Source organism: Marmota marmota, unplaced genomic scaffold (assembly GCF_001458135.2).
Source record: "Marmota marmota marmota unplaced genomic scaffold, marMar, whole genome shotgun sequence".
NCBI classification, from domain to species: Eukaryota; Metazoa; Chordata; class Mammalia; order Rodentia; family Sciuridae; genus Marmota; species Marmota marmota.
In genome coordinates this window covers 4,923,076-4,948,025 of record NW_026000102.1, presented here as the reverse complement: position 1 = coordinate 4,948,025, position 24,950 = coordinate 4,923,076, and the positions used below count along the sequence as shown (strand labels likewise).

At 59.4% G+C, this 24,950-nt stretch overlaps 1 protein-coding gene across 5 annotated transcripts in view; it reads right to left on the bottom strand.

The window, feature by feature from the left end:
* Window positions 1-1,265: 1,265 nt before the first annotated feature.
* Window positions 1,266-24,950, bottom strand: part of Acot7 (acyl-CoA thioesterase 7) — an 83,764-nt gene continuing 60,079 nt past the window's right edge. For 4 of the 5 annotated variants that reach the window (XM_048783716.1, XM_048783715.1, XM_015501463.2 and 1 more), the window contains exons 8-9: window positions 14,601-14,785; window positions 1,266-1,680 (exon numbers count right to left, since the gene is read on the bottom strand). In XM_048783716.1, coding sequence (XP_048639673.1) covers window positions 1,582-1,680; window positions 14,601-14,785 — 284 coding nt within the window. In that variant the 3' untranslated portion in view covers window positions 1,266-1,581. Of the gene's footprint in view, window positions 1,681-14,600; window positions 14,786-16,065; window positions 16,097-24,950 lie in introns of all 5 variants that reach the window. The other variant, XR_007340807.1, reaches the window with a different exon arrangement.

Below are 24,950 nucleotides of genomic sequence, written 5' to 3'. Positions count from 1 at the left end.
GGGGTCTTTCTCTCGCTCATGGAGTCTCTTGGTGTGGCTGAGGCCTGCTTCCTGCCTACCTCTCTGGGGACCTCACCTTGGGCAGAGCAAGCACTACAGAGCTTGTGGGTGTTTTGGAGCTGAGGCCTGGTGGGCTGGGCACTGGGTTTTGCTGGCTTTGGGGCATGTGGCAGATGGACCCTAATGGCTGCCCTGGGTTTACTTATTCCATGTTGTCTTGGGTCTGGTGCTTTGTACTTCACACACCTGGGTGGTGGGTTTTAGGTACCTGACTTCCCCAAGGTCAGGTTGAGTGCCCAAGGTGGCACAGAACTAGGGAGTCTGAGGCCAGGCCCACCTTCTTATGAAGGATGCAGATGCCTAGGTCCCTGCCCCCTCAGTGAGCCCAGGCACTGCTGGGGATGGTGTGGCTGGCTCTGGTTCACAAAGCACGGCTTAGGGGGCCTCATCTAGCTTTCTGCTTGCCCTCAGTGGCTTCGTAAGCTCAGGGCCTCCCTGTGGCATGGGTTGTGGGTGGAGCTGGGGATGATCAACGCTGCCAGAGCCAGCCTCTAGTGGCTGAGCGGTAGGAGGGCAGAGCTGCTGGGGCTTTATGAAGTTTCAGCCGGTTCTCTCCCCTTGCTCCCAGGCAGGAAATAACCCCGTCAGCTAGGACTGGGGCCCGAGACAGATTCCAAAGCTCTTGGCGGGCGGGCGTTTCTACATCTGGAGCTGAGTTCTCTCTCTAGGGGCCCGAGGGAGCCTGTGCAAGGCTGCAGCTGCTGGCGGACCAGTCTCTTCTCCGGGCAGTGGGACAGATGTTTGGACTTCAGGGACAAGCCTGGGCACCTCCTCCATGGGTATATTTGGTGGACTGGGGTGGAGGGTGGAGTTCTGGCCCCTGCAGAGGCCTTAGTGGTTTATGTACCCCCAGGGGCTGCTGGTGACACACAACCCAGACACACCCAGATGCCCTCAACCCACACAGGAACACAGCAACATGGAGGATGTGGCCCTGAGTCTACTCCCTTCCAGGTTCCTGCCAGGGTGGGACCTCTGGAGCCAGGCTGCAAATCTGCAAATGCACTCTCTACAGCCAGACAGGAACGGGGGGCTGCTACGCCTGAGATTCTGGGGCACACACAGGTGCTGGGGCTCAGTGGGTGGGGCCTAGGATGAAGGCACAAGCTCACAGAATGGAAGACTGAGGCTGCACACGAGAGCCCCCACACCCTGTGTCTAGTGGGAGAGCAGACCCCCGACAAAAGACCACCAGGCTTCACAGGTCCAGCCAAACAGCAGCTTTATTAGGGCGCTGGATTCTTCACATACCTTAATATGCTCGGAAGCAATCCCTAGGGTGCCTGTGGATGCCTCCAGCATTTGGGACAATACTGTGTAGCGTTTATACTGGAAGGATATAAATAAAGCTTCGGTGCACAGGCTCTCAGGACAGGGCGCAGGTTAACACTGCCACGTGGATACGTCACACAGCACCAGCTCTCAACGGGAGTGGGGGGGTTTGGCCAAGGGGATAACTTCTAAGTGGCTGAAACCGGGGCTGTCACCACAGATGCTCAGGCCCCGATGGCGGAGAAGGGTCTAGGGCTGTGGCTCTGTATGGCCCTGTCGCTTTGCCTTCATCTGCAGGTACCGTCCTTTGCCTTCTTCAAAGCGCTTTTTCTCATCCTCGGTCTCGGGCTGTGGGCCACAGAGAAGCAGCACAGGTTAGACAGGATGCTGAACCCGAGGCAGGCTGTGTGACCTGATCCCTCCTGGGCCCTGTCCTTCCTAGAATCTGGTTCCCCCGCCTGTGTGTCTGCACCTTCCCAGGAGGGTTTGGACCCAACTTGGCCCTGATGGCCTCCTGGGGCTGCTGGATGCCAGGCACAGGCCTCCTGCTGCATCCTCCTAACCTGGCAGAGTCTGCTAAGTCCTACAGACATGCCCTCTTTACCTTTCACAGTGGTTGGAATTCCAAGCCCAGTGTCCCTTTGGTAATGCACTTCAGTTGAAAATGCACTTGATAATGAAAGGTGGGAAGGCTGGCGCTAGAGCTGGGTGTGAGCAGAGAGCAAGGAAAAGAGGAACCTTGCATTTGTTCTGCTGCCAGGGGAAGCCAGATGCCTGGGGCATGTTATCCTAGGGAAGGCAGGAACACTGATCTGGCAGTGACCTTGAGAAGGCCACTGGCCTGCCTCAGGTGCCAACAGGGCCTGCTTTGTGGGGAGGTGGCCCTGCCAACCTGCTCTGGCCATGCAGGTGCTCAGAAAGTGGCCTCTTGGACCTAATGCACCTCGCTACTGTTCCTTTGAACAACTTGCGAGGCTGCACCGCATCCTTAGTGGGTAGAGCAGGCTGGCTGGTGGACTTTTTGGTTCTGGCTGGGTTCTGCCCAGGATGGTCCTGGTTCATGCCTGCTGGTGGGCTGGCACTGTGAAGGGCAGTACCCCCTACACTCTCAGGAGGAGCCTGCCATGAACCCTGGGCAGATGCCAAAGCAGGAGCATTAGGTGGTCACTTCTGAGGCCCCATCTGTGCCACTACCAAGTTCTGCCTCGAATTGCCCTGGCCAGGATTCAGGTTTAATGAGCTGTACTAATTCCCCTGGGATGCCATTTCACTTCGACGTTTTGAGGGTGTCTGTAAGCCAAAGAAACGGGGCCGCTGCCCTTCATCCACTATGACTCCAAGCCCCAGCAGCTATTTTTAGGCCTACGTGTTCTACAGACAAATGGTGAATTGGCAGAAGAGAGAACGGCAGGCAGAGGATGTAACGTCAAGTCACACCAATGCCTCCTCCCCTCAGCCTTCTCCAGAATTGCTCCCTAAATGTCACCAGGTGTACACTGTCCAGGCTTTTGCCAGCTTGGTGTCTGTCAGACACAAGGGTATTGAAAGACACAGGGCTAGGTCCCCACAGGGGCTGTGAGTCCTGTTCTAAGACACTTTATGGAAGGAATCCCTCCTGCTGCTCTGGTCTGACCTCTGGCTGACTTAAGAGAGCAGAACTCCAGGCTGTTGACTTGAAACAGCCCAGGGAAGAGAAAAGGTTCTTTCTCTGCATTAGCATAAGTTCTAAGAGGGCAAGACTCCTGAGATTTCTGGGGGCTGGTGGGCTTGAGGCCCAGAATGGGGGGCCCAGCAGAGGGCTCCCGTGCACAGTTGGGCAGATGTGCTAGGGCAGGGCTTCTCATGCATGCAGGGTCTGATCCAGTGGGCCTGGGACTGGGCTGAGACTCAGTTCTTAGAAGCTCCCAAGTGATGTGATGCTGCTGGGTATGGACCTCACTTGGTGTGGTCCGTCTTCATCCAGTCCTGCCAAGTGGGAGACAATGTGAAGTGGCCAAGAATGCAAGGTCAAAGTCACCAGGCTAGAGTAGTGGGGGTCTTTCTCTCCCTCATGGAGTCTCTTGGTGTGGCTGAGGCCTGCTTCCTGCCTACCTCTCTGGGGACCTCACCTTGGGCAGAGCAAGCACTACAGAGCTTGTGGGTGTTTTGGAGCTGAGGCCTGGTGGGCTGGGCACTGGGTTTTGCTGGCTTTGGCAGGCATGGGAGGACAGCTAGAGGGTCAAAGTGCACTGGACCACATGCTCCTTCTAGCGTAAAAGCCCAGCTCTTTGCTGGTGGCCTTCCCTCTACCTGGGGGAACACTTGTCCCCCAGAGAGAGGAAAGGAGGCAAGAGGCTTGGACATGAGGAAACTCCAAAGAATGTATGCTGGGCCTGTGAAGGGCAGCTGGACCGAGGGGACGTTTACCTGGGCCCTCTGCCGAGACTCGGCCTTCCTGAAGTGGGAAGAGACTTCCCGCTTCTTCCCTGGCACTCCTGGGAACATGTAGTATGGGATACTGGGCAGGTACCTGGTCCCCAAGTGGTCCCCAAGTGGTCCCTAATGGTCACCAGCCAAGTGCTCTCAGAGCTCAAGGGAGCCAAGAAGGAGCAAATGGCTTTGCAGAATGGAGAACATGAGCTCAGGAGCCGCCACAGGTGCCCTTGAAGGCCACCAGGAATGGCCCACCCAAGGCCAGGACCTGTGGTAGGGCTGAGGGAGGCTGCTGGGCCCAGGAGATACCCGTCTGTGGAATCCTCTGGGCTGTGCACCCTGGTCCTCTCTTTGATGATGCCCTTCCCTGCTCTATTTGGTCTGGGGCCAAATGGGTCTGGGAGCCCGCACACTAGGTGGCCGCTCACGAGGAACAATGCACACTGGCACCAAGGGTCTGAAATCGCAAAGTAAGATCAGTTTGTTGGGCTGGGACTGTAGCTCAGTGGTAGAGCGCTTGCCTAGCACATGTGAGGCCCTGGGTTCAATCCTCAGCACCACATAAAAATAAATAAAATAAAGGTGTTGTGAACATCTACAACTAAAAAAAAAAAAAAAAAGGTCATTTTGTTTTTCCCAGCTCGTTTGGCCAGGCCAAGGATTACCAGCAACCTGGGTGTGGCCGAGTGGTAGCTGGTCCCCTCTGGCCATCAGCTTGGCCCACGTACCCTCAAAGCTGGCCTTGACAGCCTGGAGTCCAAGCGCTCCCTGGGAGGACCCAGGCCTGCCCCCTCAGGGCCCCACCTCGCTGCTCGCCCTTTCTGGGAGGCCTCTCATTCCGCCCCGGACCCAGCATCACCTCCCCTCCAGACCAGGGAGAGCGGCTGGGCTGCTCCAATTCCAGCCTCAGTGCTCCCTAGCCCCGAGGCCCTCCCTACCTGCTCTACCATGATGTGGGCCAAGCTCAGGGCCCTCACAGTCCATGTTTGACACCACCATGCGAAACCAACACGGAGGGGCCCGTCACGAGGGGCCATTACCGACTGAGACCATTTGCATGAAACACTCACAGTGAGCAAATCCAGAGACAAAGTGGTTAGTGGCTGCCCCCCGGGACTGGGACACAGAGGGGCTGGGGGTGTCCCAAAGTGGACAGTGGCGAGGATGTGCGAGCTGGGTGCGTGGAAACCTGGGGCCACCTGCGCGTGAGCCGGCTGTGCTGCGTGTGGTTATGCCTCAGCGAAGCCCTTACACCCCAGGCCAGCACAGGGGTCAGAGGACAGTGTGGCAGGCACCCCCACCAAATCCTGGCACATGAGGGACGGTGAGTGGAAGAAACACTTGCCAAGTTCAAACTAAACTCCTTCTCTGCACCAGTGACGAAGTCTCCATTCATTCAGTCCCCCCAAGTGCTGTTTTGTGCTGGGAGCTGGGGGACCCCATCCTCAGGGACTGATAATACATAGAAAAATAGGAAAATAATGTAGTACATAGACTAGTGACAAGGGCATGGCAAAAGAATGGCAGAGCAGGGAGAGGGCACTGCCAGGTGCTGGGAGGGGCAGGCTGCACCCTGGAGATAAAGCAGGCCTCACAGGGACAAGAGAGCAGCTAATGGCACTGAGCAGGGGCAGGGGATTCAGGGAGGCCAGCTGTGGTGGAAGGAGGCCTGATGTGGACCCTCCCAACCCAAAAGGCACCCAGACCATCTGCCCATAGTTGCCACTCACCACCACCTGGGCAGACCCACCAAATGGCAGAGACAGGCATTGACACTGGGATGGTCATCCCGGCGGACTGCAGGGCACCAGGCAACAGAGAGCGGCTGGGTCGGCCAGAGCGAGCCAGTTGGGGGACCTCAGGCAAGCTCCCCCCCCACCACTTCAGTCTCCTCATCTGATGGGGAGCAGCCGTCCCCCCACACTGGTGCAGATGTGAGGCACAGGCGAGCGCAGGGCCTGCCGGAGGGGTCAGCCGGATGACCTGGGTCTTGATGCTCTGGTCTGGGGTTCAAGAGGAGCGTTTGTAGGGGAGCACCAAGTGCACCTGGAACCAGCATGTGGCAGCACCAGGTGGGGTCCTTATCAGGACAGACGGGGAGGTGAGCGAGGTGTCCTGATGCACACCCTAAGGGGACACACTAGGGTCCTGTACATGCGAATAGGCCTTGCTCACCTTCCCTTGTCCCTCCCTGCCTCATGTGCAGCTGTGACAGTGCAGCCTGGTGGAGTTTTCCCAAGCTTGTCCCCTGCCAGACCTACGGACACCTTCCACCATATTACTCCAAACGGTGGCAGATGCTTATGATCTTGGCAACCATCAGCTCATTAGGTGTTCCAGAAGGCGTGCATCTAAGGCTCTGGATGCTTAACTCACGGGGTCCTCCCAGTGTGGGTGCTGAGAGGGCACAGGCTGAGGGCAGGAATTCTAGCAGCCAACCAGGGTGCAGGGTGAAGCCTCCAGGCTGCTCCACGGTCTCTTCCGTGTTTAATTCTCACAGTGAACTCATCACAGGACCTGCTCTCGGTCAGAACTGACGCTATCTGATGATGGACGTGCAGGAGGCTGCCAGGGAACGCGGCCAAGCCTTCACGAGAGCCTGGGAGGAAGAGTCCAGGGGACGGCCTCAGCGCTCTAGGGACAGTGGCAAGTGCTGAATGTTCCCAGTTCTGCACCAGTCCAGGGACAGGCCTAAGAGCCGAACTCTGCTTCGTTAGCCTCAACCTCTCTGCACTGAGCAGTCACCCGTAAGCACTGTCACACTGACAACCTAGGTCCCTGGAGGGGTGTTCTGACAGGGCAGAGATCTATAGTCGAAGGCAGTGAGGTTCCAGGCACCCACCCAGCGTCTGCTCCATGTGGGAGCAGGGTTCCTGGCCCCAGCTGACAGGCATTCAGCCTCCCAGCCATGAGCCTCATCAACAGCTCTCCCACACAAGTGCCTAAGGGGCCGCCATGTCCCCGCTAGGTGTGGGGCTGGCACAGAGACAGATGGCTCCCGGCGCACAGCCCCCACCCTGACATAGCCCCACCTCCTCATAGTGGGTCCTTTCCACAAACAAAGCAAGTAAACACAGAGCCTTGCTATCCCTGGAAGGGAGGGGGGGGGGGAAAACTGCTTCACAGGGAAACCAAACATCTCCACGGTGGCAGGGACAGGGGCTGTGATCTCGGGCCACAGCACCTACCTGCAACCTCCTTCCAGGCCTCTGTGCACAAGCCGCAGAGAAAAGGTGGGAGCAGAGGGGACAGCAGGCAACTTGGGACCCAGTGACCCTGTGAACCGAGGGCCTGGCTGGTGCAAGGGACAGAGCGCATGACTCTGGGTCCTGTGGACCTGGCTGGAGGCATCAGAGGCACTGTGCACCTTCCTAGGGCCAGGTCCCCTCACCTGTGGAGTAGGGAAGCACTCAAGGAGGGGACATGGAGACATGCTTTCTAGGGCCAGGCACAGGACCTTGGAGACCATTTTGTAAGGAGGCTGGCACCAGCTCCGAGGACATGCCCTGCTAATGTACATCTGCTCACTCGAGACACTGACCTGGGAGGACAGTCAGATGGCCCAGGGGACAACTCACAGCAGCAAGGCCTTTAGGGCACTGTGCCCACCCATGGGAACGGGGTCTGAGGGAAGGTCCCTCTGTACAGGTCAAAGGCACACTGCCTCCTCCATGCCCAGGGCTCTGCCCAGCACTGGTGCCAGGCCCCAGCTGTGCCTGCCCGATGACCCCGGGCCGGGATCTGCATCTCTTCCCTCTCCTCAGTGTCTCCTGCCAAGTGCCACCTTCTGGGCTCCTTTCCACTGCAGGGGAAGCCTGTGGCTTTTCAGCCCAGCACTGCAAACCAAATGCTTTCCACTTTGCATTTTCTGTGCTTCAAGAACACACATTTTGGAACGTGGCACAGAGGTCAAGTGACTAAGTCCCACCCTCAGTACAATCGATAGCTTGTCCTTTCTGTAATTAGTGAGAGTCTGGTGCAATGAGGGCTCTGGTGGCGACAGAACGGTTTCCTGCCGGCCTGAGGGACACAGACCTCCTCAATTAGGCAGCCACATGGCACGCCCTCTCCCGTGATCTAATGGAGACAAGAAGGATCTTGGGACACTTACAAAAGCAATTAAAACATCTTCTGACTATAGGGGACACGGGACACTTAGCACAGCCTGCTGAGGGCCACTGTTGGGCCAGGAAAGGGCAAGCTCAGCACCCTCGGTCCTCTCAAGCCCCGGCTCCCAGGATGCAGCTCCGCGGGAGGATCCCACCTGGGCAGGGCAGAGCCAGGCATGGGCGCAGGACACACCCACTGCCCCTGCATACCTGGGCTGACTCCTCTGCCGCTGCACCTAGCTGTACCTCTCTGGATGGTGGCCTGCAGCAGCAAACAATAATGAGACCACTAGGGAGAGCCACCTGGCAGCACAGACACAAACTCCAAAATAATGCTCCTGTGTGTGCCTGAGACACCCCCACACAGAGGCTAATGGGAGGTCGCAAGCGAGGTGGGGTGACGAAGGGTGAAGAGGAGTCTGCTTGTCCCCATGGTGGAGGCTCGGCAGCCCTGCAGCCGGGCTTGTGACACCACTGTCCTCACCAACAGCAACAGACTGCAGCTGTCATCTGCCAAGCGCTGGTCACCCGTGAGGCCCCACCAGGCTGTGTCATCCCTGCAGCCCTGCCCTGCTGCACACTCTGCGCCCTGCAGCACAGGGTCTGGGGACACAGAGGGGCTCCTCTGTTGAACAAATGACCAAATGATCAAAACAAGGAAGTCTTAACTCTACACGTCAAAGATTCAAAACTGGTGGTTTCACTCAACAAACACTGCGCCGTCCACTCCAACCACCACCAGAAGGCTCAGGACTGAGGGCTCAGCTCAGCAGGGCTGGCAGTGGACACAGGGGCATAACTGGCAGGCCTGTGCAATGACTTAGGCTTCCCTACCTGCCCTCCAGCGCCAACTCTGCCTGCAGCAGGGGAGCTTCACTGACGCCACGTGTGTCTGGGAACATATGGGTCTGCACATGCACACACGGGCGGGGGGCCTTCTGAGTCCTATTCTCCACAGAGGGGTGCCAGGGCCCTCCATGCCCCTTGAGAACAGAGCAGCAGGCCGTCAAGAAACGGCGTGGCTCTCCACACTTGGGGTGGGTGGTCCCTTCCCCCACCCAGGCCACACCAGAAGTGAGACTGCTAGGAAACCTCCGTGCTGGTGGCCTGGTCTCATCTGAGCCCAGTGACCTCTCCTGCCCTCCACAGCAGCCTTGGTGGAGTCTGGGACAGACTGGCCATCCCCTGTGCCCTCCCAGCCCACACCCCGTCACAGCATGGCCTCCTTGTGCCCCAGTATTGGTGGCCAGTGCCTCTTGTGGACTGTGAGTGGAGCAGGCAGGCAGACACCCCCACTCTGCTGTGTGCCCCACAGGCCTGTGGCCAGTGCTGCTGGCAAAGAGGCAGGAACACACGTCTATGCCGGGACACGTGGGCATGGACGGACTGGCAGAGTGCAGAATCCAAGGCAGCGGGAAAAGAGCCAGGCTCGAGGTGGGGCTGGGGACATGCGCCCTCCTCTCCCCTGCTGACCATGTGTGTGGCCCCAATGCTGGTTCCGGGGAGAGGATCCCAGCTACTCCAAGTGCCTGAGCACTGGCCAGTCAGGCACTGGGGTGGCTTCATGACCCGACACTTCCCTGACACCTGACAGGAAGTTGGCGAGCGCGCCTCAGCTCCAAGGACTTTGTAGGTCCGTCTGTGACTCGTACCTGTGGGCTGGCAGCCGGCTGGGGACAGGATCCCTCAGAGGCAAACTGCGCCTGCTCTTGCTGAGACCGACACCACCTGCTACACCCCCGCCTAGCCAACAACTATAGGCACCCGAGCTTACGCTGCTCAACAGGCAAGGACGACGGAAGAGGCTGGGACAGCCAGTGACCAGTGGGAAACCATCTTGTCCCCAGCAGGATCAAAGGGAAGACAGAGGGCCAGAGTGCTGGAGGCTCTTCTGGCTGTGAAATTCCCTAAAAGTGGTTATGGAGCCTCAGCATGCAGGAGCTTGGGGCCCAGTGGTCTCCATGACACCAAAGTATCTCACCAAACTGCAGCCCCCGGGGCCCCTGCAGTCCTGTAGTCTGGGCATCCCTCCTGCCACGCCAGGCCACAGAGAGAAGTTTCCCTGTTCATCCTAGCCAGAAAGGTGACGGCCTCCTGCGCTGCTGCCGTATGCTCCAGGGGAAGGGCCACCGGAGCACGGAAAGTCCCACCTGTGCCACCTCCTCAGTGCAAAGGCACAAGGGCCTTCCAGAAAGACCTCACGGAGGAACGGCTGGCCTGTGATGGCTCAAGCCAGGAAGCAAGCCTCCAAGGAGGGGTAGCCACAGCTGGGACCACCAAGGGCCTCCCTAGCCGACCTCAGGCAGGCATCCTGCGCTCATGCTGGGGCAGCAGGTCAGATGGTGCCCAGGGCCAGGTGCTCCTGCACCCACTGTGCCATCTTCCTGACCAGCTGTGGTGGACCGAGTGGCCGCGGGGCTCTGCACTGGCTGCACAGGTGAGTCCACTAGGTGGGAAGTGAAGGGGCAGGTTGAGTCATGGGGCAGTGACAGAGGTGAGGCCAGCAGAAGCCCCATCTGTGCTGAGGCCCCAACAAGACTCAACTACAGGGCAGAAAAGCACCTGATCTCTGTGGAGAGTCACAGAGGCCCATGGGGCAAACACCTGTCCAGCAAGCACCCTGGCCAGGCCCAGCAGCTGCTCTAAACAGCCACGTTTCCTGAACACTGAGGCGGTTTCCTGAGATCTCCTCCGGATGACGCAGGGCCCTGCACTGAGTAGGTGTGGCGCAGCTTAAGGCCACATCTCAGACCCTCCTCACAGGCCCAGGCTGAGAAGGGCCACTCCCAGAGCCACACCAGCAAGGGTCCTGGCAGTCCCAGGGCAGTCACCCCCATGTTCCTCATGGTCCTCCTGTCACGAGGGGAAGATCTGCCCTAACTCCAGATGTGCCACATGGATAGGATGCAACTGGCAACATGTGCAGCAGCTGGCCCTCGGTATAGGTCCCAGCTCTCCATGACCAGCCCCAAGGAGGACCCCAGCCCCCCGCCTCCTCCATTCCCACCTTCCCCAGAGGCAGGGAATGGCCACAGCATCATGCTGGCCGAGTGGGTACCATCTTGATAAGCAGACAGCTGCCACATTAAGAGCAGTCTCCCCAGCCTCGTGGTGGACGCTCCATACTCATCGCTGCCCTCAGTGCTGCCCCAGGAAACTGAGGCGCTGCTGGGGGGCGGGGAGCAAGACAGTGGAGAGGATGTGCAGGTGCAGCAGGCTGCAAGTGTGGCGGGGCTGGCCCAGAGCCCTGCTCCAGGGAGGACAGCCGCATCCCAGGCCTCTTAACCCCATCTTAACCTCCAGACCCCTTCCTGTCAACTCAAGGTTGACCACTGAGCCAAGTCTGGGTCCTGCCTGCCTCTGCCCCCAGCTCACAGGTGTGTGAGGCTGCAGGTGAGTATCCACCAGTGCTGGCTGACAGCCTCCTGCTTTGGGCTTTCTGGGACAAGCTCACCAGATCTGCTCTGCAAGGACTCTGCCTCCTGAGGTTGGGATGCTCAAGTTCTCTGGCAGACACAGGTACACGGGAACAAAGAACTGGTGGCAAGTGCTGCCCACACACACGGAATCAGGAGCCTCCTCTGGCCCCAACACAGAATTTGGTCCTCTCCCCTGAAGACTTAATATGCTTCTTACACCCTGCACAGAAAAAACCCACCCATCGGAGGCACCAGGCCACCTTAGTGCTGGGCGCCCGGAAGCCAGGGCTGGGTGCAGGAGGTGGTTTCCCTGCTGTCCCTTCCACAGGCCATTTTCCCACTTCCGGTCCATGGGTCTGGGTGGTCACAGCTGTAGCTGCCCCTCCATGGAGCCCTGCTTCCTGGCTTGAGCCATCGCAGGTCAGTCGTTGCTCCAAGGTCAGAGGGCACTGGCATCCAGACCAACAGCCCGATCCCCAGCACGAGTGACAGCTGCTGAGGCGCAGCACGCAGGCCCCCAACAAACATCCATCCAGAAACAACTGTGCACAGAGGCTGCGCCTGTGTCAGCAGGGCCCTGGGGAAGGGAGCTAAAAATAGACAGGAGGCTGAAGGAGCCAGCGTGGGGGCGGGGAGGCGCCAGGAGAGGAGGGGCCCAGCTCGCAAATGCCTGGAGCCCTGGGCAGCACACATGAGTGCTGAGGTCCGGGGCGTCGGAGGTCCCCAAGTGAGCATCACAGAGGCCTGGCAGAGTGCCAAGTCCCCCTCTGGGGGGGTGTGCCCTGCCGTCCCCTCCAGACTGTCTTTATCAGCACTGTTGAAGCCACCTGCACTGAGCAGGACATCAGCCACGTGCAGCCCCCCAAGTTAGGGACAATGCCACCACGCCCTCCACTCATGCAGGGGTCCTCCTCACCCCTCTGCAGCCCTTGCCAGCCCAGCGCCTCCTCTCTGGGATCCGCCGCCTCCTACACCATGACCCGCATACAGGTTTCTGGAAAAGGACACCCAGGTCTGCTTTTGAAGGTCACAGGTTCGGCCCCAAAGGCCTCCTCGACTACAGACCTGGCTCCATGTGAGAGCCCACTCAGGGATGGACTCCACAGCAGGTGGGGAACCCGGGGCATCAAGGTCCTTCTCCCAGATCCCCTCCTGGCCACAGTGCTGGTCTCCACAAGAACCAGAGAAGAGGGGCCGTGGGGGGCACTCGACTGGTGGCTGGGAAGGAGAATGCATGCCTCAAGGGGCAGGCACCACCCATGCCCGAAGCAGTACTGGCCCCCAGGTAGGGGTCCCTTACCACCTGCAGATAGCTGACACAGAAGGCCTGGCCAGAGCACCCTGCCAACTTGCACCAAAGCCTTTTCAAGGTGCAAACTGTCATGCCTCATTGGTGCCCCCAGGTCACATGCCCATTTGGGTAAGTTCTGCAGAACCCCACCACCATCAGGCCCAGATATTCCAAGGCCAGACCCCTTCAAGTGGGTGAGCGCTGGTGAGGAGGGCTCCCTGGAGGAGCAGGTGAGCAGCAGCAGGCAACCAGGGTCGGTGGGTCCTCGCCCACCTTTCTTGGCCTACACAATGGTGAAACTGAGGCGCACAGGAAGCACATGCTTGAGGCCCTGACTAGGCTCTAGGTAGCAGGCACTGCTCCCCACCCACACGAGCCCCAACACGGGAAGCTGAGGCAGGAGGATCACAAGTTCACAGCCACGCTCAGGAATGTACACCCTCAGTAAATCAGTGAGACCCTGTCTCAGAAAGAGCTGGGGATGTAGCTCAGGGGTAGAGAACCTGGGGTCAATGCCCGGCATGGCGGGGGGAACCAGATATGGGTTCTGGAGCTGGGCTCCTGGGTAGAGAGAAGGGCAGGGATGAGGGATGCCCCTCCCTGTCTTGGTACAAACACCAGGAGAACAGCTCTGGCAAGATGGCCCTGGGGAGATCCAGCAGCCCCTGGCAGAAGTGCCATGGGGTGTGGGTGGGGGCTCTGCCTGGAGAGGGGGCAGGGAGCGGAGGACTTCCCAGCTGACAGGAGACCTGCCTCACAAGCCCCACGTAGGGCACATGGTGCCCCAACTGGCCTGGTCACAGGGCTGGGCCTCAAGGGGTCCACTGGGAGGTCACAGGTCAATACTGCTACATGGGGGCCTCCTGCCTAGGAGGGCTCTGGCCTCCCTCTTGCTCTCCTTCCTTTCAACCCACTGAGTCCTCATCCTTCATGTTCAGGTTCACCATCACCACCCACCCCACCCCTCCTCTGCCCACAGCACCTCGGGGAGATCACATGGCTCAGAGCACCTAAGTCCCAACCTCAGGCGAGAGAAGAAGTTGGGAGGTGGGGGACCTGTGGGCAGGTGAGGCCCTGGCCACCACTCATTACCACAGTGGCCTCACTGGGCCTGAGCATTCAGGAAGGAGGTGGGTGGAGGGGACGCAGCCTCAACCAAGACATGAACTACCCCAGGGCAGGGCCCACCAGCCAAGACGCCCTCCTGTCACAGGAAGAAGCAACCAGCCTCCTCATGGCCCCCGGGAGAGAACGGGACCCCACGTGCACCATGTCTACCCAGCCCACTCTCCTCCCAGGGGAGCGTCAAGCACCTGCAGGACGCTGGGAGCAGACGGGGGTGCAGGGGAAGCAGGGCTCAGACTGGCAGGGCCATGCTGCCTGGAGGCCTGCCCTGCCCTATGGGGGGCAGGAAACACCAACTGGTTTCCTCTTGGTTGCAGATCAGTCCACTTAGTGACAGGCCTGAGACCTAATTCACAGGAGTCAGGACTGGCCTGAAGGCCGCCCTGGGTGTGGGCTGGGCATCTCCACTCCCACAGCAGAAGCTGCCTCTGGGCCACGCTAAACCTGCTGTGCCTGTGACCTCTGGACGTGTCTGGGGCTGAGCTGTAGGTGAGGCCGGGGGATGTGCACAAGTGCACACAATCCTGCTGGCCTTGCACCCACCTCTGCGTGCCAAGGCAGAACCAAGTCTGAGGGCCAGAGGCAGGGGAAGGCCTGAGTGTCTAGACTCACACTCTGCCGGCCAGGGGTCTGGTTTGATCTGTATCAGGCAGGACATGCAGGCAGAACCACCCTGGGGAGCCCTCATCCTCACTCCAGCACAGGCAACGCAACGCCAGGGACCCTTGGGCTCTGTGCTCCCAGGTAACCTGCATCCTCAAACTGCCAGCTTGCTCAAGGGGTCTGTTGTGTCTGCCCAGGCCCATCCCCACAGCCTGCGGGGCAGAGCCCGAAGGACTTCCTGCAGCTTATAAGGCCTTCCTTCCCACAACCTGATGTGTGACATGGCAGCCCCCAGGGACACACACTCACCACGAGCTGCGGTACAGGCAGCGACTTGCCCTCCTGGCTCAGGGACACGTAGGTGAAGAAGGCACTGGCTGCCCGGTAGCGTTTCTGGGAGTTGTCCACCACGGGGTCGGCATCCACCAGCACCTCAATTTCCATGGACTTATTGCTCGTAAAGGTCATGCGCCCGGAGATGGTGATGACGCAGCCTGTGGAGCGCGGACAGAGTCAGGGGAGCGGACAGCGTGGCCTCCTCTGGGGGAGGTGGCAGGGGCGGGCAGGGCAGGGTCAGGAGAAACCATGTTACTAAAACAGTTAAAAGACAGGGTTAGGCGACAGGGGTGGCAACAACTACGAGAGAGCGAAGTGACAACTATTAGGACGCGCCATTAGTAGCCCACGTTTGTCATCTGTCTCTGGAGCAGGCTTCACTGCTGTGCTTGGGGGTCTTGATGGCCGCCCAATCGGCCCCCAGCCGGAGGGGAAGAGCTGGAGCTGTCTGCACGCTCCTCGGCCACGCTGCCCCGGGCTCCTGGCGTGGGCCGGCTCCATTCTGGGTGAGATCAAGCCAGCCTGCGCGTGCCCCGTCTATGCTGAGGCCTTATTAGTGCCCATGGGCCACACTGTTGCCCCACCATCTGGCTCTGAGCACCGGGAGAACCTTCCAGAGCCTTGTTTCTTTATTCTGGACTGCCTCAGGCCACTGTGGTCCTAGGTAGGCCCCTCCTGAGCCACCTCTGTGCTCCAGCTCGGCCCCCCAGGCCAGTGCCCCCAAGACGGCAGGCAGCCTTCCTCTGTAACCCTGAGCTGCTGGTCTGAGCTGCCTGCCAGGCCCCTCCCTAGGCTCACGGCTTCCCCACACCAGCAGTGTCTGTCTGTGACAGGACCAAGCCCAGAGTCACCACTCCTGTAACAGTATCCCCGGGGTCCCCTCACCCGGCTCACCCTAGGCCAACCTCTCTGGACTTCCCATTCCCTTGGGCTCATGGGACTGGGATCTTCTCTTCTGTCCCCTGCCCTCCTGGGCACAGCCCCTCCACCTGACCCTTAGTCTCACAGAGCCCAGCTTTCCAGTTACTGATGGGTACAAGAGAACCTGTCTGTCAGGGTACCTATGGCAGGAAAAGAAAGAAGCCCTGTGCTGGGCCTGGGGCCTGGCCTGTGGTCATTGTGGCCACAGGATGCACTGACCTGTGGGGGCTTCAAGGGGAGGGGCTAGCATCTGGCTGCTGCTGCTTCTCCGATGTGGCCACGCTGCACACCCCAGCATGGCCTCCTTCTGGGCCAGCTCCAGGAAGTCCCTGACCACATGGACTACTGGGTCCTGCTCCACGGGAACCAGTTCTGGCCATGGAGCCCAGTGTCCTGGCTCCTTTGAGACAGGCCCACGAGAAGTGTTCAGAGACCAAGAGAGAGACAGTGGGGCAGCATGGGCTACTCTATGTTAAAGTCCCAGGCTACTTCATGCCACATTCAACTCCATACTTACAGGGGGTGCTTCATGCTGGATGTGGCCAATTCTGGGAGAGAGGGAAGGAGCCACAAGGTCAGCAACAGGGGGCAGGATGTGGCTGTAAAGTACACAGTCCCATGCAAGCACCCTATAGCGGTCACCCAACACACATCCCGGGGGATGGCCCTGTCTGTTTCTCAGAGAAGGGGCTGGAAAGTTAAATGGGTCATCCCGGAGTCCAAGTGGCCTCTCTGCCATCTCCCCAAGTGCCAGCCAACATCCCTCACACCAACGACCACAGGTAAGATGAGAGGGTGGGGCCAAAAAAGCAGGGACACCCCTCCAGGAGATGAAGCCAGCACGGACTCCACCAAAGGCCCAAGGATCCCAAAACAGACCGCTGTGGCAGGGGCCACTTCCCAGGGCCTCAGCGCTGGCCGTGGACTCCGCCCATGAAAGCCCCTCCCACCAGCTCCTGCGGCAGCGCAGTCCCACTGCCCGGTTCATTTCAGTCTGAGGAGACTTCTAAAGTCAGTCCGTGTCCAAAAACGCGCAGCGGGCTTTGTCTATGCACACTGGGCCAGACCAGGAAAGGCAGAGAGCAGCGTCCAGAGAGAGGACCCATGGCGCCCCATGGTCCCACCTGGAGAGAGCAACGTCACCACGCTGCACAGGCCTGAGGCTTGACCCTGGAAGGCTGGACATGGCAGGACTTTGGAGCTAGACCTGATCCGGTCACCAACAGGCTGGGAAAACTTGAAACCCAGGTTGACAGATGAACCCTGAGTCCTAGCTGCCAGCAGAGGACGCAGTGCTTCTGGGCCCTGCAGGGTCAAGACCTCCCTAGAGACCCAGGTGCATCGCAGTGGGTGGAGTCACCAGGATGGGGCTCAACTCCAGATACCCCACCCTGATCCCCGCTTCCTACACTCTGGCCACTAGGGCCTCCCTGTGGCCCTGGACATGCCCTCCCCACCCCACCCTCGCCTGGCTCACCCTTTGTGCCTCAGCACAAGCACCCCTTCTCTAAGACTTTTAGGAACAGTCTTTCTGTTCTGTCTGTACCCCTATGTTGGCTGGCTTGTCCATTTGACTGATGTCCATGTCCCTCCCAGCCTGGAAGCCCCATGAGGCAGTGTAGGTGTCCCACGGGTGTGCTGAACCAATACATGGCTCACAAGGGCCTGGGAAAGAAGGCACCTCACGTGTGGACATGCCCAGTCCACAGGACCCAGCACCCTGCTGGCTCTCCTGGGCCTTCCAAGTCCCCAGCCTGGGCACCCTCAGGAGCACAAAGCCTCGCTAGCCGTCACTTCCTTACAAGCTCAACCTAAATGCTGTGCTCAGAGCAACAGCCTGGAGCCCTGCCACCCCTCACCTGTCTACCCACCAGCCTCTCCCAGGAGGAAAGGGCACCAGAACCGGGCCTCCCTTTGCTCCACACCATGCCCAAGTGCCCAGAATGGGTGAACAGGAGTGGGTGAGTCTGGGTTCAGAGTGGCCCACATTGTTGTGGGAAGCTGGCGTTCAAGGAAAGGGTTTCTGGCAACACCATGAAGGCATCCTGAAGAGGGGAGCCAGGGCGACCCCAGTGTTGATAGTGGTGTAAGCAGTGTGGCCTGTGCAGGCCCCATTGTGGCTGCCTGGCTACCCCACATCCTCCCAGGGCCTCAGGCCAGCTGCTCCATACGGAGGAACCTGAAGTCCTGCAGTACCGCGGCAAGCCAGGGAGGAAAAGGAAGAGCTCAGCTCAGGGTCAGGGGCGCACCCTGGGCCTGGGCTGGGGACCGCAGGCACAGCACGAGGGCCATAGGGTCAAAGGCCAACCTCCCTGCCCACCTGCCCAAGGAGGAGCGCTCCAGGCTCTCTGGTCTGCCTGAGGGGCCACCGAGCTCTGGTGGCCACCACCTGAAGGGGGTCTGGACGGTGGTGAGCAGCTGCCACAGGGCAGCCCAGGTGGCCCCACCCCCTGCCGATCCCCCACTGCTCTACCACAAGCCATCATGCCTCTTGGGGGTCAGAGCCTTGACTGTCCAGCCTGCCGGCTGTATCCTGACCAGGTGTCCACAGACCCCATCACTATGTAGGGAGGCCAGGGAGACAGGCTAGGAGTCATCGCAAGCTGAAGGCTACCATGTCCATATGGCTTGCATGCTGGCCTACTAAGAGGGCCAGGGCACAATCCAGTAAGCACAGCCTGCAGACCTGGTCACCCTGCAAGAAGGCCAGGATGTGCAAGGCTCTCCCAAAGGGGTCAGCTTTCTCCCTCAAGGCCCAGGCAGGAGCAAGGGTAGTTTGTATGTCACTTTCAGCCCCAGTGGTGTCTACATCTTGCTGTGACCTTGGTGTCAGGAGGCCCCTCTGAGAAAGCAAGAACCTGAGTCCATTTCAATGTGCCTGTCTCAGAATCATAAAGCAAAACCCCAGACGAAGCCAGGCCCCGCCGGGACGAGACAGACAAAAGCATTCCAGGCCCCGGGGATAGCAGGTGGGCACCGGGTCCTGATGCCCAGAGCAGAGGCACTGCCAGGACGTTCCCACCAGGCCACCATCCAATACATCCAAGGACGAGCACCCGTTTATTTGGAAGAGCAGGCAGAGGAGTAGTGGGAAGACAGCTCCACAGAGAACATCATTCCCACTGCACTGGGCATGGGGCTCACTAGAGATGGACGCAGGGATTGGGGTGCACTCTTTGGCATTGCAGCATTTCCCAGGGAAGGGGGGCTGGAGAAGGATGCCCGGTGCTCTCTGAGCCTCTAAAGTGGAACTAGAACAAAGAAACTGCCACAAGAGGCCAGCAGACAGGCTCCTGGGCACCACTGCAGAGAGCCCTTAGTTCCAATCCAAGCCTGTCCGCTGCCAGGGACTGTGCCTATGCTTCCTGTGTGCAAATGGGCATAAGGGTGGCATCCTTGGAGGGAGGTCACATCCGCCTCTCATGTGCAAGGGACGTGAGTGACAACAATCTTCATCAAGGGCTCCCCAATTGTCCCTAGCATGGTGGGGGTGACTTCCTCCACAGTTTTAAAGGAGACACTGTCACCCCATGTGGTTCTATCCTTGCTCTGAGGCCACCCTCACGCCATACAGGCCCCAAAGAGTGACTTTTGGGTGGGGCCCAAGAGCCCCTCTGCAAAGCAGGCCTTGTGGGGAGACTGTGCCCCGGAGCCCTGCGCAGGGCCTGCAGGTGCAAAGCCAGAAGCAAGGGTACCGAGTAACATTCAACACTCCCTCCCCGAGTTCTTTCTGTGGTAGACACACACTGGCAGGAGGAGGCTCCCGGCACCCTCCAAATGAACACAAGGGCTGTCGCATCTGCAGGGGAGTTTGTGAACAACATGCGATAACAAAGACCTGGTCTTTCTCCCTGGGCCCCAGGAGATCAGCAGCCACACCAGATGAACACTGGGGCCTGGCTGCATCTGTAGGGGCCTCCAGGGGAAGTCTCAAGCTGGGCCACAGATCAGCATGCAGGGCACATGAGCCTGGACCAACAGGGGGAGTTTGGCTATGCTCACAGGGACCCCAATCCCTAGAGCACTCTCCAGGCCCAAGTTCCAGCGAGCACTAGGGGGAGACTGGGATAAACCAGGCAAGTCTGTGGCCTCTACTCCAGTGTTGCTAATCCCAGACCTCACGAAACCTAAATCCACAGCTGAAGAGGCCTAGGACAGAGCCAGGGAAGCCACCAAGGGCTAAGGAGCCATTCTCTCTCCTGGGCTCTGTGCCAGCATCTGGCGGACACGCTCTCTGGAGAGGGAAGGCTAGGAAAGACTGGTCAGCACAGCAATGGCCCCCAAAGACGCCCACCTCAACCCTCAATCCCAGGAAATGTGGCCCTACATGGCAAAATTTGATTAAGCAACATGCCCCCAGATGGGAGCTGCGCCTGGCGTCTCCAGGCTGGCCTGACCTAGCCGGAAGGGTGTGCAAGCAGAACACAGTGAGGGAGAGGGGAAGGACGACCGGAGATGCCAGACAGGCCGCAAGCCAAGGGACACGGGTGCCTGTAAAAACCGGAAACATCAGGGGAACAGATTCTCCCCCTGGAGCCCACAGAGGGACCTGCCCTGCCACACACTGACTCCAGCCCGTGGGACCCACGTTAGACTTCTGACCTCCAGAACTGTAGTAAATTTTTGTTGTTTCAAGCCACCAAGATTTTGGTCACCTGTTACAGCAGCCCCAGGGAACAAACACAAACATCTGGGTGGAAGCTCAAGGGGCAAGCTCAATCTTGTTCATTGTTTTTCCACTTATTATAACTATAATTAAGTGGAAATAATTTCGTGAAGGTCCTGGAGTAACATTTGCTGCTGGGTTCTGAGAACGGGGTCTTGCCGGTTGCCAGGCTGGCCTCAACCTCCAGGGCCCCAACTGGAACTAAAGCCACATGCTGCTGGCCTGGCCTCGCCACGGTGTAGCACAGGCATCGGGGACAGGGGTGTCTCATCACCTGTGCAGCCCTGATGCCTGGGGGTGGCCAGGTCTCAGGTGACACCAAGCACCAGGGAGCTCTGTGGCCAGGGTGGTTTCTTTGACCCCTTGAGAAGAACAACACGCTGGGTAGTAGGAGGTTCCAGCGCTCGATAGCGAGTACCATGGGCAGAGCTGGGTGTGTCCTCGGGCCAACTGTGAAATGCAGTTCCTGTTTTAAATGACTGCCAGCCCGCCTAGGGAGGCACAGCCCCTGAGGCTGGCAGGTGCCCCAGCCTGACTCCCCCACAGACGGTGTCTCTCTCGGGTTTGGCAGCAGCCAGATTTCAGCAGATGCCAGGATTTGGAAGAAAGCAAAATAATGAAAAAGAGCTGCTACCGAGCCCGAGAGGTTGCCAAGTGTTTCAAAGTTTACGAGCAGCTCAGTGTTTGCACCCTGAAGAGCTTTTGCAAGAAAAGCAATGGAAATGGTAAACTGATATTGGTATTTCTCATACTGAACCTGAGAGCTCTTCCAGCAGCCTCCTGTTTCCGTCCTAATGTCTGGGAGACCATGTCTCCACCAGAAAACTTTAGCTTGAGGTTTTCCTGCCTAATGTTTCCAAACCACCACTCAAGGTGACCCCTTATCCCCTTTACCTTCAGTCATAGGCCACTGCAATGTCTCAAGTGACCAGGAGAGAGTAAGCTCAGGGGCTTTGGGCACGAGGTTTCCTGGGCTGGCAGCTCCCCAGGCCTTCTGTGCTGTCCTGTGAGCCTCGGGAGAGGTGCCCCAACTGCTGGCCATGCAGGCGGCAGCCTGCCCTAGTGGGCTTGGAAGGCCTGGCTGAGGGGCTCAGGCTGCATGTGTGCGTCACAGGTGGCCACGGAGGCTGTGAGCTGAGAAGCAGCAGGTCACTGGCGTCTAGCGACCAGGGTGGCAGTGCTGAGGTGGGCTGGCAGGTCGAAGGTGTAACAGGGGTGGCCCTCTGTGGTCTAGACAAGAGTGAGGGGTATAGACAGCGTGCTACCCTGCAAGAGTGCCAGGGTGACTAGCAGACGCAGTGGCCATGGAAGGGCCGTCCTGGCTCGGGGGGGTAAGCGTGGGTGAGCAAGCCCTTGCTCAGCACACAGCCCTTCCAACTGGAACTCCAGGACTTCCGACTTCCTGGGGCAGCTGTGAGGATGCGGTGAGACGGACGGATTTCTAAGGTCAAATCGGGCATCATGTCTGCTAAGGCAGAATAATGACCCACCCGGGAGGTGTCCCACCCTCTATTCCCTGGGCCCTGTGCATGTGTGACCTCATGTTGCAAAAGGGACTTTGAGGATGGGAGCGAAGGACCTAGAGGTGGGAGTGCCCTGGATCATGATGTCCTCCCAAGGGTCCTTATAAGATGGACACAGGACGGGCAGAGTGAGGAGGAGCTGGATGACAGGAAGAGGTGGGAGGAAGGGCTGTTTTGAAGATGGAGAATGGACAGAGCCAGAGGCCGAGGCCCCGGGGCCACCTCCAGAGGCTGGCGAAGGAGGGGCCTCCAGTGAGAACCAGCCCCATGGACCCTCGCAAAGGGAGGAGGACGACCCGTTCCTGAAGCGAGCAGGCGCCTGTGTGGCCGCAACATGTCCTGAGTCACGGGTTCCCCTGCAGCAGGTCAGCCTCCGGGGGGCTCCCTTCCCAGCTGGGGTGAGGGGTAGGATATGGCCGGGGACACATTCGAGGCGGCGTGCACAGTGCCACTGTGACGGGCACTGGCCGTGGACAGCAGCCACAGTCCCGTGGCACCGCAGGTCCCATCTGCCTGGATGTTCCCCACCCCTCCCTATGAAAAACGATCCTTTTGCTGATTAACCTTTACTCTCAGGAATGACCACCACGCCCCAGCAAGAATGTGCTTCTCCGTCCAATGATCGAGTCCTGACACGGCAAACCCTTGCTTCCTGGGGCTTGAGGAGGAGACGGCCATTGTCCATCTCCTCTCTGATGTTGACCAGTTCTCTCTGCCACTCAGAGGACAGACCTGGCCCTCTACCAGCACTTCAGGCCCCAAGGTGTGAGGCCTCCGTGGGGCCAGTCACCTGGGCAGGTTCCCCCACAGTGCTGATGACGGCACTTCTCAAAACGGGAGCCCCTCAGAGCAGCTCCTTCTCCAGGCTGGTCGTCCACCCCGTGTGGACAGAGCGCGTGGGAGAAGGCCCGGCGCAGAAGGTCCTAACCACCTGGTGGCTTCATGAAGTTGGAAGGAGCCGAGGTCTGTGAGGAGGGGACCTGACAGTGGGTCGGCAGCCCCACGTCGACCCAGAACTCAGAGCCTTACTGTCTGACTTGAATGAGACCCTCCTGGATTCTCCGGGGGGGGGGGGGTGTCCCACATCCTACGAGTGTCCTTACAAAAGACACGCCCTGTGAGAAGCTGTGACTGGGAAGGCAGGGGTTGAGACGATGCGGCCACAGGCCACGCAACACCTGGGGCCCTGGGGCCCTGGAGCCCTGGGAGCTGATGTGGCAGGTGGGAACCCTCCCCACAGCCTTTGGAGGGAAGGTGGCCCGACGTCTCCTGGGTTTGTCATTCTGTTTCAAGGCCCCAGAAACCAAGCCACTCTGTGGTACAAAACCCACCAGGTGCCCTGCACACCTCCCAGGCAGGTTCCGGAGCCACCAGTGGCTGCTGACACTGCCTCATCTGTGCAGTGACATGCGTGTCAACTCTGCCGGGGAGGTGGCCCTGGGGCCTCCTCCATGTTAGCGCCAAAGCCATGGCAAGAGGGAGGCCCTGGGCAGGGACAGCAGCTCCTGGGAGGTGCTACAGTCTCCAGGGCTTAAGGTGGCCCTGACAGAGCTACAGCAGAGAAAAACTGATGGCACATCACCCCTCCCGCCCCATAGTGTCTGACACACTGTGACTGTGTCCTCAGGAACCCAGAGGCAGCAGGGACTCACCAGGCCCACTCCACATGGCCCAGCAAAGGAGCAGAACGAGGGGGGAGACGCTGGCCTTGAGTGGCAGTGCCCCATGCCATCTGCCTGCAGGCTCAGTGCTGCCTGGACAGCAGCCTTGGCTCCCCAGAAACACCCCGGGGCCTTGCAGAAGGAAGCGCGCCCACGACCTCACGGGTGACGCTCCTCTGGAACACGACAGACTGGATGTGACAGTGTCTAATGGCCTTGAGGACACTGGCTGGGAAGTAGGCTAGACTCCATAACCATTATTTCACCCTGGCCCCAACCCCTTCACAATCAAAACAGGACGTCACCCAAGAAGAAGCAACGTTGCCACCCCAGGAGCCCAGTGTTTCTCTCAGGGGTCCCCAGGCCAGAAGGCCGCATGGCCCAAGTCCAAGGCTGAGGCAGCATGCAGGATAGGCTGGGCAGGGAGCAAGCGCTGTGCTAGCCAGTGGGCGTGGCTCCTCATGAGTGCAACCAGACCAGCCACCATAGCCGAATACCACGGCCCCCTCGTCCCTCGCAGCTTCTCTGGGTTCCAGCTGAAGGCCACGTTTAGAAAGGAGTCTGTCCAGGCTGCCCGACTCCTACCAGAAGGGACCCCGAGACGGCCTGCTCCGGTTGCAGGGCACGTCCTCCTGGCCAGGAACCTGCACAGCTCCTGTCCAGCCACTCCTGGCTGTGAGCAGCCAAGCAGCAGCCTGGGGCCTTTCCAACGGCTCCCTCGACCCTCAGAGGCTCACTGTCCATCCCGGGGGCTGGAGCTGCACGGCTCACCCGTCCCTCGGGCAGATGCTCACCAAACAAAACCCACCAGGCTGCTGGCTGGGAGAATCCTGTGCTTCTCCAAGACACTCGGGGACCAGTGAACACAGCGAGTCCCAAAGGATGTAAGCACATTCTCCTCTGTGGATTTTGAGACTGGTTTAACAATGTGGCCTTCATCAGAGCAATTCGCCCAGGCAGGAGTTCTAGGAAGAGTGTGGCGTGACGTCACGCTGCGGTGGGATTCTTGCTTTCCCTTGGTTCATGCCACCACTGGGCACAACACTGCCAGCATGAGACACGCACAGCCCCGGAGGACGAGCTGAAGCAGACGAGACCCACTTGTTTGGGCCAATTCTAAAAATGACACTTGTGGCAAATACCTATCAGCTCTGAAGAGAATCTGCCAAACCCAGGGGCGCTAGGCCAGAGACCGTCTGTCCTCCACGCTCATGATTATGGCAGGGGGCAGCCCTGCACCCTCCAAATCTCAGGGTGCTCCTGACAGCACGCTGTCTGCAGAACTAACTCCAGGCTCTAGAGACAGAGCCAGCCACCGCAGCTGGCACAGCAGGGCTGCAGCTCATCTCAGGTCACAGGTCACAGACAGAAACTGTCGGGTGCTGTGTCCACAAAGGATCAATAACCTGAGGCAGGCTCTGTGCTCTACAGCTGCAGAGGTCCGGCCTCCTACACAGGCGGCAGGTCCCATTCCCGGTGGGAACCACGTCACCGGGACTGGACTTCTGTCATGGGAAAAACCCCTGGCCAAGGCAGCGACACCTGTGGGCCC